This window comes from Pongo abelii, chromosome 15 (assembly GCF_028885655.2).
Source record: "Pongo abelii isolate AG06213 chromosome 15, NHGRI_mPonAbe1-v2.0_pri, whole genome shotgun sequence".
NCBI classification, from domain to species: domain Eukaryota; kingdom Metazoa; phylum Chordata; class Mammalia; order Primates; family Hominidae; genus Pongo; species Pongo abelii.
This window is the reverse complement of record NC_072000.2, coordinates 35244083-35257542: the sequence shown is the minus strand read 5'-3', so window position 1 is coordinate 35257542 and position 13460 is coordinate 35244083. Positions and strand designations below refer to the sequence as shown.

At 36.6% G+C, this 13460-nt stretch overlaps 1 protein-coding gene across 4 annotated transcripts in view; it reads right to left on the bottom strand.

The window, feature by feature from the left end:
- The window catches only part of NUBPL (NUBP iron-sulfur cluster assembly factor, mitochondrial), a 340279-nt gene that overhangs the window by 293170 nt on the left and 33649 nt on the right, over positions 1 to 13460 (bottom strand). For all 4 annotated transcript variants that reach the window (XM_063715833.1, XM_024232012.3, XM_063715834.1 and 1 more), the window contains one exon: positions 9145 to 9235. In XM_063715833.1, coding sequence (XP_063571903.1) covers positions 9145 to 9235 — 91 coding nt within the window. The remainder of the gene's footprint in view (positions 1 to 9144; positions 9236 to 13460) is intronic.

Below are 13460 nucleotides of genomic sequence, written 5' to 3'. Positions count from 1 at the left end.
TACAGCATTGATCTTGTTACTTGTTGTTGGTCTGTTTAAGTTTAGGAAGATTGAATTCTTCCTAATTCAATCTTGGTAGGTTGTATGTGTATATGAATTTATCCATTTCCTCCAGATTTTCCAATTTATTGGCATATACTTACTCATAGCAGCCACTAATGATCCTTTGAATTTCTGCAGTATCAGTTGTAACATCTCCTTTTTCATTTCTGATTTTATTTTTAATCTTCTTTCTTTTTTTCTTAGTCTGGCTAAAGGTTTGTCAATTCTGTCAATCTTTTTAAAAAGCAACTTTTTGTTTCATTGATCTTTTGTATTGTTTTCTTCATTTCAATTTCATTTACTTCTTCTCTGATCTTTATTATGTCTTTTCTTCTACTAATTTTGGGTGTAGTTTGCTCTTGCTTTTCTAGTTCTTTAAGATGCATCATTAAATTGTTTATTGAAAATTTTACCTCTTTTTGATATAGGCACTTATAGCTACAAACTTCCCTCTTAGTACAGCTTTTGTTGTATCCCACAGGGTTTGGTATGTTATATCTCCATTATCATTTTTTTCAAGAAATTTTTCAATTTCCTTCTTAATTTCTTCATTGGCCCACAGGTCATTCAGGAGCATATTGTTTAATTTCCATGTATTTGTACAGTTTCCAAAATTCTTGTTATGGATTTCCAATTTTATTCCATTGTGGTCAGAGAAGATGCTTGATATTATTTCCATTTTTTGAATGTTTTAAGACTTCTTTTGTGACCTAACATGTGGTATATCCTTAAGAATGATCCATGTGCTGAGGAAAAGAATGTGTATTCTGCATTCATTGGATGAAATGCTCTGTAAATATCTATTAGATCCATTATGTCTACACAGATAAAGTCTGATGTTTCTTTGTTGATTTTCTGTCTGGAAGATTTGTCCAATGCTGCAAGTGGGGTATTGAAGTCTCCAGGTATTATTGTATTGAGCTTTATCTCTTTCTTTGGCTCTGATAATATTTGCTTTATATATCTGGGTGCTCCAGTGTTGGGTGCATATATATTTAAAACTGTTATATCCTCTTGCTGCATTGACCCCTTTATCATTATATAGTGACCTTCTTTGTCTCTTCTTATATATTTTTGTCTTAAAATCTATTTTGTCTGATGTAAGTATAGCAACTCCTGCTCTTTTTTGGTTTCCATTGGCATGGAGTATCTTTTATACCCCTTTATTTTCAGTCTATGTGTGTCTTTATAGGTGAAATGTAGTTCTTGTAGGCTACAAATCAATGGGTCTTGTTTTTTTATCTATTCAGCCACTCCATCTTTTGATTGGAGAGTTTAGTCCATTGTTATTACTAATAAATAATGACTTACTCCTGCCATATTGTTACTTGTTTTCTGGTTGTTTCATAGTCTTCTCTTCCTTCCTTCTTTCCTTCCTGTCTTCCTTAAGTGAAGCTGATTTTCTCTGATGATATAATTTACTTTCTTGCTTTTTATTTGTTGTGTATTCATTGAATGTTTTTTGGTTTGAGGTTACCATGAGGCTTGCAATTCTATCTGATAACCCAGGGGTCCCCAACCCCCAGGCCACAAACCAGTACCAGTCTGTGGCCTGTTAGAAACTGGGCCACACAGCAGGAGGTGAGCAGCAGGCAAGGGAACATTACTGTCTGAGTTCCGCCTCCTGTCAGATCAGTGGCAGCATTAGATTCCAAGTCTAAATTTCTACTTAGGATAATAGTAGATCACACACCATAGTTATAATGTTACAAAAATCTTTTTTTCCCTGCATACTTACTATTACGAGTGAGTTTTGTACCTTCAGGTGATTACCTACTGCTCATCAATGTCTTTTCCTTTATTTATCTTTCTTTCTTTCTTTTTTTGAGACAGTCTCACTCTGTCACCCAGGCTGGAGTGCAGTGGCATGATCTCAGCTCACTGCAACCTCCGCCTCCTGGGTTCAAGTGAGTCTCCCGCCTCAGCCTCCAAAGTAGCTGGGACTACAGGCACCCACCACCATGCCCAGCTAATTTTTGTATGTTTAGTAGAGACAGGGTTTCACCATGTTGGCCAGGCTGGTCTCGAACTCCTGACCTCAGGTGATCCGCCCGCCTCAGCCCCTCAAAGTGCTGGGATTACAGGAGTGAGCCACTACGCTCAGCCTATGTCCTTTTCTTTCTGATGAAGTATTCCCTTTAACATCTCCTGTAGTTCAAGTCTGGTGTTAAAAATCCCTCAGCTTTTGTTTATCTGGAAAAGGCTTTATTTCTTCTTGATGCTTGAAGGATGTTTTCACCAGATATACTATTTTAGGGTAAAAGTGTTTTCCATCAGCACTTTAAATATGTCATGCCATTCTCTCTTGGCCTGTAAGGTTTCCACTGAAAAGACTGCTGCCAGAGGTACTGGAGCTCCATTGTATGTCATTTATTCCTTTTCTCTTGCTGCTTTTAGGATTGTTTCTTTATCCTTGATCTTTAGGAGTTTGATTATTAAATGCCTTTGGATAGTTTTCTTTGGGTTAAATCTGTTTTGTGTTTTATAACCTTATTGTACTTTTGGATATTGATATCTTTCTCCAGGTTTTGGAAGTGATCTGTTATTATCCTTTGAATGAACTTTCTACCTCTAGCTCTTTCTTTTCCCTCTTCTTTAAGGCCAATAACCCTTAGATTTACCCTTTTGAGACTATTTCCTAGATCCTGTTGTTGTGCTTCATTGTTTTTCATTCTTCTTTGTCTCCTCTGACTATATATTTTCAAATAGTCTGTCTTCAAGTGCACTAATTCTTTCTTCTGTTTGATTAATTCTATTAAAAGACTGATGCATTCTTCAGCATGCCAACTTCATTTTTCAGCTCAAGAATTTCAGCTTGAATCTTTTTAATTATTTCAATCTCTTCGGTAAATTTATCTGATAGAATTCTGAATTCTATGTGGTATCTTGACTTTCTTTGAGTTTCCTCACACAGCTATTTTGAAATCTTTGTCTGAAAGGTCACATACCAGGACTGGTCCCTGGTATATTTTTTTTTTTTTTTTTTTTTTTTTTTTGAGACAGAGTGTCTCACTCTGTCACCCAGGCTGGAGTGCAGTGGTGCGATCTCAGCTCACTGCAACCTCCACCTCCCAGGTTCAAGCAATTTTCCTGCCTCAGCCTCCAGAGTAGCTGGGACTACAGGCACACACCGCCACGCCCGGCCAAATTTTTTTGTATTTTAGTAGAGACGGGGGGTTCCACCATGTTGCCCAGGCTGGTCTTGAACTCCCGAGCTCAGGCAATCTGCCCGCCTCGGCCTCACGAAGTGCTAGGATTACAGGCGTGAGCCACCATGCCCAGCCAGCTAGTTAAGTTTCTAAACTGAAAATTAGAGAAGGTTAATAGCCAAGTTTCCCAATGAAACATCACTATTATCTTTTCTTCCAGTTCTGTAATGATTGCCCCTTTAAAGAACAAGATAAAGTGATGTCGGCAAGAGAGTTGACTAAGCCCCTGGTGCTCATCCTCCTCACAAAGACAGCCAGAACAACAAATAAATAACTACATTTGGATACACCAACTCCACAACCCTATCCCGGCAACCAGGATCAGCTGGGAATCAGGAGGAATTTTTCCCTACAGTGAAGAGGTAAGCAAGAATATTCCAACAACCCCCATCAAAACCTTGGACAACTACAGACCTCCAGCTGAAAGAGCCTCCTGCAGTCCACATATCAGTGATACCCCAAAGAGGAGCCAACAATATGCCCTGCCCTCTGTGGCCCGTGAGGCTACTGTACTAGTAATCTTAAAATTGGAGGTATCTGGTGACATCCACAAGCCGAGCAGCAAATAGCTGTTACACCCTTTGGGAACTCCATGCTTTGGTTAGGAATGTGATCTTGCATGTTAACAACTTCAGCAACACCCCTAGATCTCTTCTCTGGACAGAAACAACAGAGAGACTTAAGGAATAACTAGAGTTCACTCTCATTGTTTAAGCACTTAAGTTACCTTTAAGAAATCTCAGTTCCAGGCCAGGTGTGGTGGCTCAGCCCTGTAATCGCAGCACTTTGGGTGGCCAAAGCAGGAGGACTGCTTGAGTCCAGGAGTTCAAGACCAGCCTGGGCAACATAGTGAGACCCCAGCTCTACAAAAAATTAAAAATTAGCCAGTATGGTGGCACATGCCTATAGTCCCAGCTACTCGGGAGGCTAAGGAGGGACGATCACTTGAGCCCAGGAGTTTGAGGCTACAGTGAGTTATGATGGCACCACTTTACTCCAGCCTGGGCAACAGAGTGATACTCTATCTCAAAAAAAAGAAAAGAAAAAGGAAGATGAAGGAGGAAGAAGAAGAAGAAGGGAGGAGGAGGAGGAGGGAAGAGGAGGGAGAAGGAGGGAGGGAGGAGATGAGGAAGAAGGAGCAGGGAGGACGAGAGGAGGAGGGAGAAGGCAGAAGAGGAGGAGGGAGAAGGGAGGAGGAGAGGAGGAGGGAGAAGGGAGGAGACGAGGAGGAGGGAGAAGGGAGGAGACGAGGAAGGAGAAGGGAGGAGGAAGAGGAGAAGGAGGAGGAAGGAAAAGAAGAAGGAGAAGGAGAAGGAGAAGAAGAAGGAGGAAGGAAGGAAGAAGAAGAAAGAAGAAAGAAGCAGAAGAAGATCTTAGTCCCTTCTTTGTAGTTTTTATCAGAGATTATAAAAGGTCATTTGCTCAAGCTGATTTTCCACACTTCTCTGTCTTATAAGCCTGCATACACATTAATTCCTAAACTTGAAAAAAGTTTACTAACTTTAAACAAATAGAGCAGAAAACTGTGCCATGAGTGCAAAATTACTATCCCACAATAGAAAAGACAAGCAGATCCTACTCAAAATCACTAATAAACACTGTGTCATCCTCAATAAAATACTTGACATATCCATTTTAGTAAACTCTCTCCACAGGTCTTGAAATTTTCCTACTTTATTAGCTCATTACATTTAAAGACTCTTCAGTAAAACTAAGTAGTAATAAATTCACCAGTATTCTGAAAGTGATTTTTCATCACAAAACTATGAAACAAAGCAGCTATTTCTACTAACATCTACTAAGAGAGAGATGTGTTGTCTCTCTTGTGCAACAGCCATTTAATATTCGTTTGCCATTTCAATGGAAAACCTACAATAATTTCTAGGACTATAATTTGGCTATACTATAATATGAAATCTGAATTTGACACTATTTGGAAAGTTAAAATGAAGGAAAAAATTGGCATTTGTTCCTTTTTTAAAAAAGGTTATATTCATGCTTACATGCTGGTTTCTCCAAGGACGCTTAGGTTTTATTCTAAATCCCACTAGCTTCCCAAAGTAACTGCTCATCTTCAGTCATTATAATGTCAGCCTGTTGATGTTTTTGCATAACGCCCTTTCTACAAACTGGCTAGATTTTCCATTACCATAATTTTGCATGATAACATAGAAAAATCACTATTGTCATTTTAAGCTGACAGAAACATTCTCAGCCTAAGAAACTCAAAACTATTATAAACTTAAAATCTTCAATTACTGAATTCACTTTTTTAAAATCGAACAGAAACTTTCTCTTGGTAATGAAGGCTAAAATGTCTTAAATGCAAAACGTGTTGTTTTTCTACAATTCCCCCCACCCTCCCAAAAAAAGGTATGAAGAGAATGTGGATAAACGTATGATCTGCCAACCCTAACATATCATTTTAAAATGAACAAATTGTCAAAAACTACATTGCCATACATCTATTTAAATAATAAGAAGGAAGGTAATTCTGAAGTCCCACTGCTTGCAAGGCTGTCCAGCTTAGTCTAAGAACAGAGGAACACCTATAAAGGTGGGATTCAATTCACTGGTCTATCTCCCCAAAACCTGAACTGCTGAAAACAAGTCTTTCATAGTTTCTCTTTATTGTTAATTAGGTAATTTTGTACTGTATTGTGTTTTCTGTAATAGAGAGCAGAATAGGATAAATTAACATGAAAAATGTAGAAATGTCAGACTGATGCCAATTAGTAGAATGCTGGCAGGTTTTTCTAAGATTCAAAAATAATTTATAAGTTGCATTTTTAAGATTCCACATTATTTTAAGTGAACGCCTTAATCATTCAGTTTATTTCTTGCGGGACTTAAGATCAGCCTGTCAACAGAGAAAGTGGTTTGTTTGGGTTTTTTTTCAGCCTTTCCAAGATTTCCAGGACCTCATCTTTACCCAAAAGCCTATTTACTGGCAGCCAATTTGCAAACATCAAATTTAAGATTATAGCTTCAGTAAAACGAGAAGAAAGAAATTAAAGTTCACTTCGAGTATTTATGTTGGCATATACCAAGCAGACTACTTAAGAGAAGAATGACACTGAGGGCTCCATTTTGCCATTCCTCATGTTCTGCATGTACTAGTTTTCATATTACTTTAATTGAGACAAACATAATGAATCTATCATTTAAAGTATGCAAATTCATTACTCCTTCTTTGTGAAAGCTTGACACCTTGGCTCATGTCATATATTTGCAAACTAAGTATGTATTCCACTAAAAAGTTAAGAAAAAAGAAACCAGAATAACAGCTTTTTAAGTTTATGTTTCATGAAACAAGAAAATAATTAAGTGGGTACTTGCAATATACTACTGCTAGGGTCAATGTTAGCATCACTAAAATCTTCAAGTTTTCTTCAAAATATTAGTGAGAATCTTTACTGTCTCGTAAAGAATTATCCAAAACTTAACATTATAATTGGCTCCAACAACTAAACCACAAACAAAAGCCTCTTAAATGGTAAGCAATGCTGAATTAACTTTTAATGACAACAAAAATAATCTTCTATTACCTACAGAGATAATCCAATAAATATACAGCAGTAAATATAGTCATTTTCTCTAGAACAATGGAAAATAAAAAGCCCAATAAGAAACAAAAAGAAATTATTCAATTTTATACTCATTATCATTACAAATCAATAAACTAATTTCCCATAAAACCACTCTTTTAAAAAAATTATCAGTTTTTCCAATTCCTTTTTTTCTTTTCTTTTTTTTTTTTTTGAGACAGGATCTTGCTTTGTCATCCAGGCTGGAGTACAGTGGCGCAGTCATGGCTCACTGCAGCCTTGACTTCCGGGACTCAAGTGATCCTCTTACCACAGTCCCCTGAGTATCAGGGACTATAGGTGTGAACCACCATGCCCAGCTAATTTTTTTATTTTTGTCTCACTATGTTGCCCAGGCTGGTCTTGAACTCCTGGGCTCAAGCTGTCCTCCCACCTCAGTCTCCCAAAGTGCTCGGATTACAGCCATGTGAGCCACTAAGCCAAGCCAATTCATTTTTTGATAATAGCATTTCCTTGTTCTTAAAGCTTTTGATAGCTTTATTTTTAAAATGCAATAACAACAGCCGTAAATATTAAAGAGGTATTTAAAAATTACTTCTTTCTAGTAAAGAGGCTAGGGAAAGAAAATAATGTTTTAGGAGTTTTTCTTAACACTTTAAAACTAATCTGACCAAGAAATCTGATTAGAGAAAATAATTTTCATCTCTTCTAAACACAAATATATTTCCTATTCAAATAATCCCATATATCCACACATTTAATATAAGAGACAATAATGAGGATCTAGCATTTTTGATCACTTACTATGTGCCAGGAACTCTGCTAAATGCATTATATTAATCCTCACAGTAGTTGTAACTATTTTACATATGGGGGTCTGAGGCACAAAGAGATCAAAACAATTTACTCAAGCCATATAGCTAGTAAATGGATGGGGCTGAGAATCAAACCCAGGCAGTCCAGTACCATGTCTGATTTTTTTTTATATATATACTTTTTATTTTTTTATTTTATTAAAACTCAGTGCTCTACATGTTTAGAGAAACTTCTGTAGTAGCGAATTATAGAAATGATTCCTTAAAGTACAGTCTTCCATGTCTGCTTTCTGAATCACTATACAGCACGTCCTCCAATAAAATTGTTTTCTTTCAACATCATTTTGTTGTAACATTAATAAAGAAAAAATCAGTTTCCAGCCATGACCACAGTCTTGTGTGAAGTTTGCATGTTCTCCCCAGGTCTGCATGGGTATTCTCCGGGTACTCTGGTTTCCTTCTACATCCCAAAGCTATGCACATTAGATGAATTGGCATGTCTGTATGGTCCCAGTCTGAATGAGTGTGGGTGTATGAGTGTACCCTGCAATGGAATGGCCTCCTGTCCAGGGTTGATTCCTGCCTTGTGCCCTGAGCTGCCAGGATAGCTCCAGGCACCCCCAACCCTGAACCAGAATAAGTGGGTTGGAAGATGAATGAATGGATACAAATGATTGCCAAATAAAAATTAGTGGGCCAGGTGTAGTGGCTCACACCTGTAATCCCAGCACTTTGGGAGGGTGAGGTGGGTGGATCACCTGAGGTCAGGAGTTCAAGACCAGCCTGACCAACACGGTGAAACCCCATCTGTACTAAAAATACAAAAATTAGCTGGGCGTGGTGGCGCGCACCTATAGTCCCAGCTACTTGGGAGGCTGAGGCAGGAGAATCACTTGAACACAGGAGGCAGAGGTTGCAGTGAGCCGAGACCACACCACTGCATTCCAGCCTGGGCAGCAGGGTGGGACTCCGTCTCAAAAAAAAAAGAAAAAAAAAACTAGTAAAGTATATGATAATCATACAAACGCACAATAAACGATGCAGTAAGAAAATGCTCAATGATCTGCCATATTGGTTACTCTCTAATTGCATGATGGTAAAAGATGCTCCTTACAATTTTTACTTTGCAAACACCTATTCCTTGATTTAACCCACCACCACTATGACTGCTTTCACTCACTGATTCACTAAAAATTGTGTAAATAATTATATTGTTTTTATTAATCTTTCTTAAATGTACTTATAGCCCAAATTTATTTCTTTGTTTAATTTTACAAGTGTTTTGAGTCTTTATTTAGAAGTTTGGTGAAGTTTTTGTGACCAGAAATATGCCATAGGAACTTAACTCTTGTTTATATCAATTAACATATCTATTCACTTAAAGTCACAGTTTCCAAGAATCTACTAACTTAAGTGAGGACTTACACTACATTGTGTATAAAATATACATTGCATCTAGCATGTCTGACACCCAGTAAGTATTAATAAAAGTGCAACTATTATTATAGTATTTATCCCTTCTTTACTTACTCTGTGATAATTCCGGATTTCCTTTCAGATTCATCATCTTTGGAATTGAAGGTCCATACACATCCACATCTAGCAAACCAATGGCCTTGGACTGCAAAAAAATAAATAAAAATATAAAACAAAACAAAAACACTTTACCATAAGATTGTTCCCACTCTTCTCAAAGGTGAAGCATATAGCAACAGTAATCTGAGTACAGAAAATAAAACTGGCAAAATATTACAAATCATAACCTAAACTTCCAAAGCAACAGCTAAGTAAAAGAGCATAAATTGCTTAGGGTCAATACTTTTTACGATTTACTAATATCATCTAGATAACTGACTAGAGAAATCCACCCTATATGCTTTACATATTGTAGTTCAGGTCTCCCATATAGTCTCAAGCAGACTAAGACCTTTTTGATCTGAACATGAGTTTGAGAACAAATTACACGCAAACAATTTTAAAATAATGATTTATGATGGCAAGCAAAACCCCAGAAAGATACAACATTAACTTTTGGAAAGCCTGTCTAACACACCAAAGAAGACAAAATAAAAAAAGATCATGGAAACAGGGCCATAATAAAGCAAGTGAGAAATTCTGATGTAGATCTGCGATAAATGAGATGGAAGCACTAACAAGGATACTGGCACACCTAACACAGAGACAACCTCTTATATGCAAGTCACAATTAAATACAAAACGTCTTCTAGAGGTTCAGAAACAACTAAAACTGTTTTCTTTGATGATGCATCCAGCTGCTGAAGGACAGGACACCCTGTCTGGGCTCTTCGGTGGCTGTCAATTAATCAGCAGCTTAGCCAAGGAAAGGAAAACAAAATTCGCTATTAAAAAATATGTCTCTTTTTTTTCTTCTTCCCCTCTCTTCTTTCTCCTTTGATAGATGAAATCAATCTGTTATTGGTTTTGCTCATCTACAAGTAAACAGAACGCTAACACGATATGCCTTAGAGTTGTTTCATCAAGTCTTACAACTTTCCTACTACTCTCTTCATATCCTGCAGAATAAAACTCATAACCCCTTGACAAAATTTTTTGAAAAACTGAAGCAATTACTCATCTTCAATGTTACCTACCTATTTCTAGACAAAAAAAAAAAAAAAAAAACTTTTTAAATTTTGTTATCTGGTTCCTATGAACATACAAAATAAAGTAAATCTAAGATTTGTGCTTCCAACTTTATACTGACTAAAACTGCAGTTTAAATATACATGTATATATCTGTATGACTCAGTGTCCTCAGAGGAAAAAATGGGATTAATATCTGTCTCTATGAAAATCTCAGCTTTATGTAAAATCAGAAAAATAGGAAGGATACTTGATTTTTAATAGAATGGTGGTATATAAAATTTAAGCTTAATGCATTTAGGTATCAGATTTAAGAAGGGAGGAACAGTCAATGAGAAATTTGACAAATTTAACTATTTTTTAAACCACAAACAGAAGAATTTAGCTAAATTAAAACAATTAAATTTACTATGGATAACAAGATTTTCAAATGAGGGGACCTAAATCTAGAAATATGGCTAATTGTTACTTCTATTACACAAAGTTCTGCTAATGCTATAACTATCATCCTAGAATTTTATCTCTTTTCTGTATTTTATGACACCTACAAAAACTAAAAACTACAACCAAATAATAATAAATACCAATAAAAACAAAAGCTATTTTAAGATTCTCTTTCCTTGTTCTCTTATTTATATCAATGCTGGTTTTACAATAACATGAAGGGGATTAGGTCCTAAGTTTCAAATTGATCTTCTAACAATACCTGTCAAGTAAAATAACAGCTTTTTAAGTTTATGTTTCCATGAAACAAGAACATAACTAAGTGTTCTAACTAATATAAGATTGCTAGGGTCAATTTTATCATCACTAGATTTTCAAGTTTCCTTCAAAATGCTAGGAAAGATCTATCATCTATCCTGCTTCTAGAAGAATACTAAGCTTGCCTAAAGATGAACTCTTGGCACAATGGTCCAAAAAAACTGAAGATCTCTCCTAACATTTGCTGCGGTAAGAGTAGATTTTACATATGCCTAGATGGCTCCAATATATGTTACGTAAAAACTAAGGAGGAAGGGGAAATTACAAGATTTTCGAGTTCTTCTGCTTCCTAGAAAATAGAAATAACACTAACTGACAATATTCTACATATTAGGCTCTCTACATACTCTAAGAGACTGACCTAAATTTAGTACCAATGCTTGCATATATCAAAAAGGAAACAAAGGGAGGAAAATACAAAGATCAGGAGCAAAAGAGAAAGAGAGGAAAGAGAGAGAGAGGAGCAAAGGGATTAAGGACGGAGGAAGAACAGGATAAAGGGACAATAGACAGCAAAGTTATATTAAGATGCCGGATAAACTCGGCCTCCACTGCCAGCCCTATGGACAAATCAGAACCTATAAAAACATACCATCTTAAATCACCCAGACACCAACACTTTCCCTGATTGCATCTCCCCATTGTTGAATTCCTTCTGGGTGCCAGGCACTTAGCTAAGCATTTTATTTACATTTTTTCACTTATCCTCACAGCAACACCGCAAGGTGGTATTATCCATACTCATGAATGAGAAAGCCAGAAACTTACACTCAAAATGACCATTTAAAGTATTCTTTTTTAAAATGAAGTAGAATGGGAAATTAGACATGAAAATGCTAACCTCATAAACCTCCAGCAGAACTTTAACAGGATCTAACTCCAAAAACAGATATAGAGCACACTTATTCTTAAAGGGCTACCAGTAAATATTTCAGACGTTGAGGATCATATGATCTCTATGGTAACTACTCAACATTACCACTGTAGCATCAAGGCAGCCATAAACAATATGTAAATAAATTAACACGGCTGTGTTCCAATAAAACTTCACAAAAAAAGGATTTGGTCCACACGTCATAGTCAACATTCAATTTAGAGAGTAAACTTTTTCATGATGAAGCTATTCAGTCATTCAACAATGTAATTTTGTTAGCACCAAGAGCACGCAGGCTAGTCATCTCAACGTCAGAGGAGCTATCTCAGTAAAGATTTACTCTCTCATCCTTAATTGGCTAGATTTTAAAAATTAAAAAGCACACTTTTCAGACTATTTTACTGGAACTAAATTAGGATGTCTTGCTTAGATTTTATTTATCATGAATAAAATCAGTGTCCAGGCCGGGCGCAGTGGCTCACACCTGTAATCCCAGCACTTTGGGCCAAGGTGGGCGGATCACGAGGTCAGGAGATCAAGACCATCCCGGCTAACATGGTGAAACCCCGTCTCTACTAAAAATACAAAACATTAGCTGGGCGTGGTGGCGGGTGCCTGTAGTCCCAGCTACTCGGGAGGCTGAGGCAGGAGAATGGCGTGAACCCAGGAGGCAGAGCTTGCAGTGGGCCAAGATTGCGCCAGTGCACTCCAGCCTGGGCGACAGAGTGAGACTCTGTCTCAAAAAAAAAAAAAAAAAAAAAAATCAGTGTCCATTAACAGAAACACCAAAGCATACATTAATTAAAGCATATTATACTTAGAATTGGCACAGCTATCAGACCAGTACAGTTATTATTGCTATAAAAATAAATTTAAACAGATTTTCAAGTCTAGAATTCAGTAATGTTCAAAAGGTGCCAAATAAACTTCATTTGTTTTCATAATTTACTCCATTATTTTTAAATAGGCTCCTATTTTAAGTATGTAAATAGTCTTTCACTTTAAACTTCCAGTTTTATACTGTTAGAAAAATAAATGAGCAAGGTAAAAGCCTATAAATAAATGTATGCAGCTGGGTGTCTAGCCAGCTAAGTTTTATGAATCCTTTCCAACTTACTCCTCCTATAATAATTATATTTACTCAACAAAGCTCCATTTAGGATTTTCTTCAATTTCAGCCAGACTCAAAGGAATATTTGCTACAAAAGCTACCAAATACACAACAGATAAAAAAAAAAAAAACTACTGTTGGCAAAAATAACTGTAAACTTACTATTGTAAAGTGTGATTGTCATCTTTAATGTCACCATAAACTTAACCTAATGTTGGTATCTAACAATATACTCTTTTTCTGACTCTCCTACAGATCTCAAAATCTAGCAGATGACATAAAACAAGATAGATCAAACCCCAAGATAACAATTAGTTTTTTGGATTCGTTTATAATTTATAACACCCTGTGGAAGTTGTAAAAGGTGGCAGAATTATTCAAGAGTGATTATACTGTTTCATTACTACTGCATGAAAGCTGCAATTTGAGAGCCTACACATCCTATTTTTGTGTGTTGGATTTCAAAGACACGAACCACAGTTTTGATACTGCTTT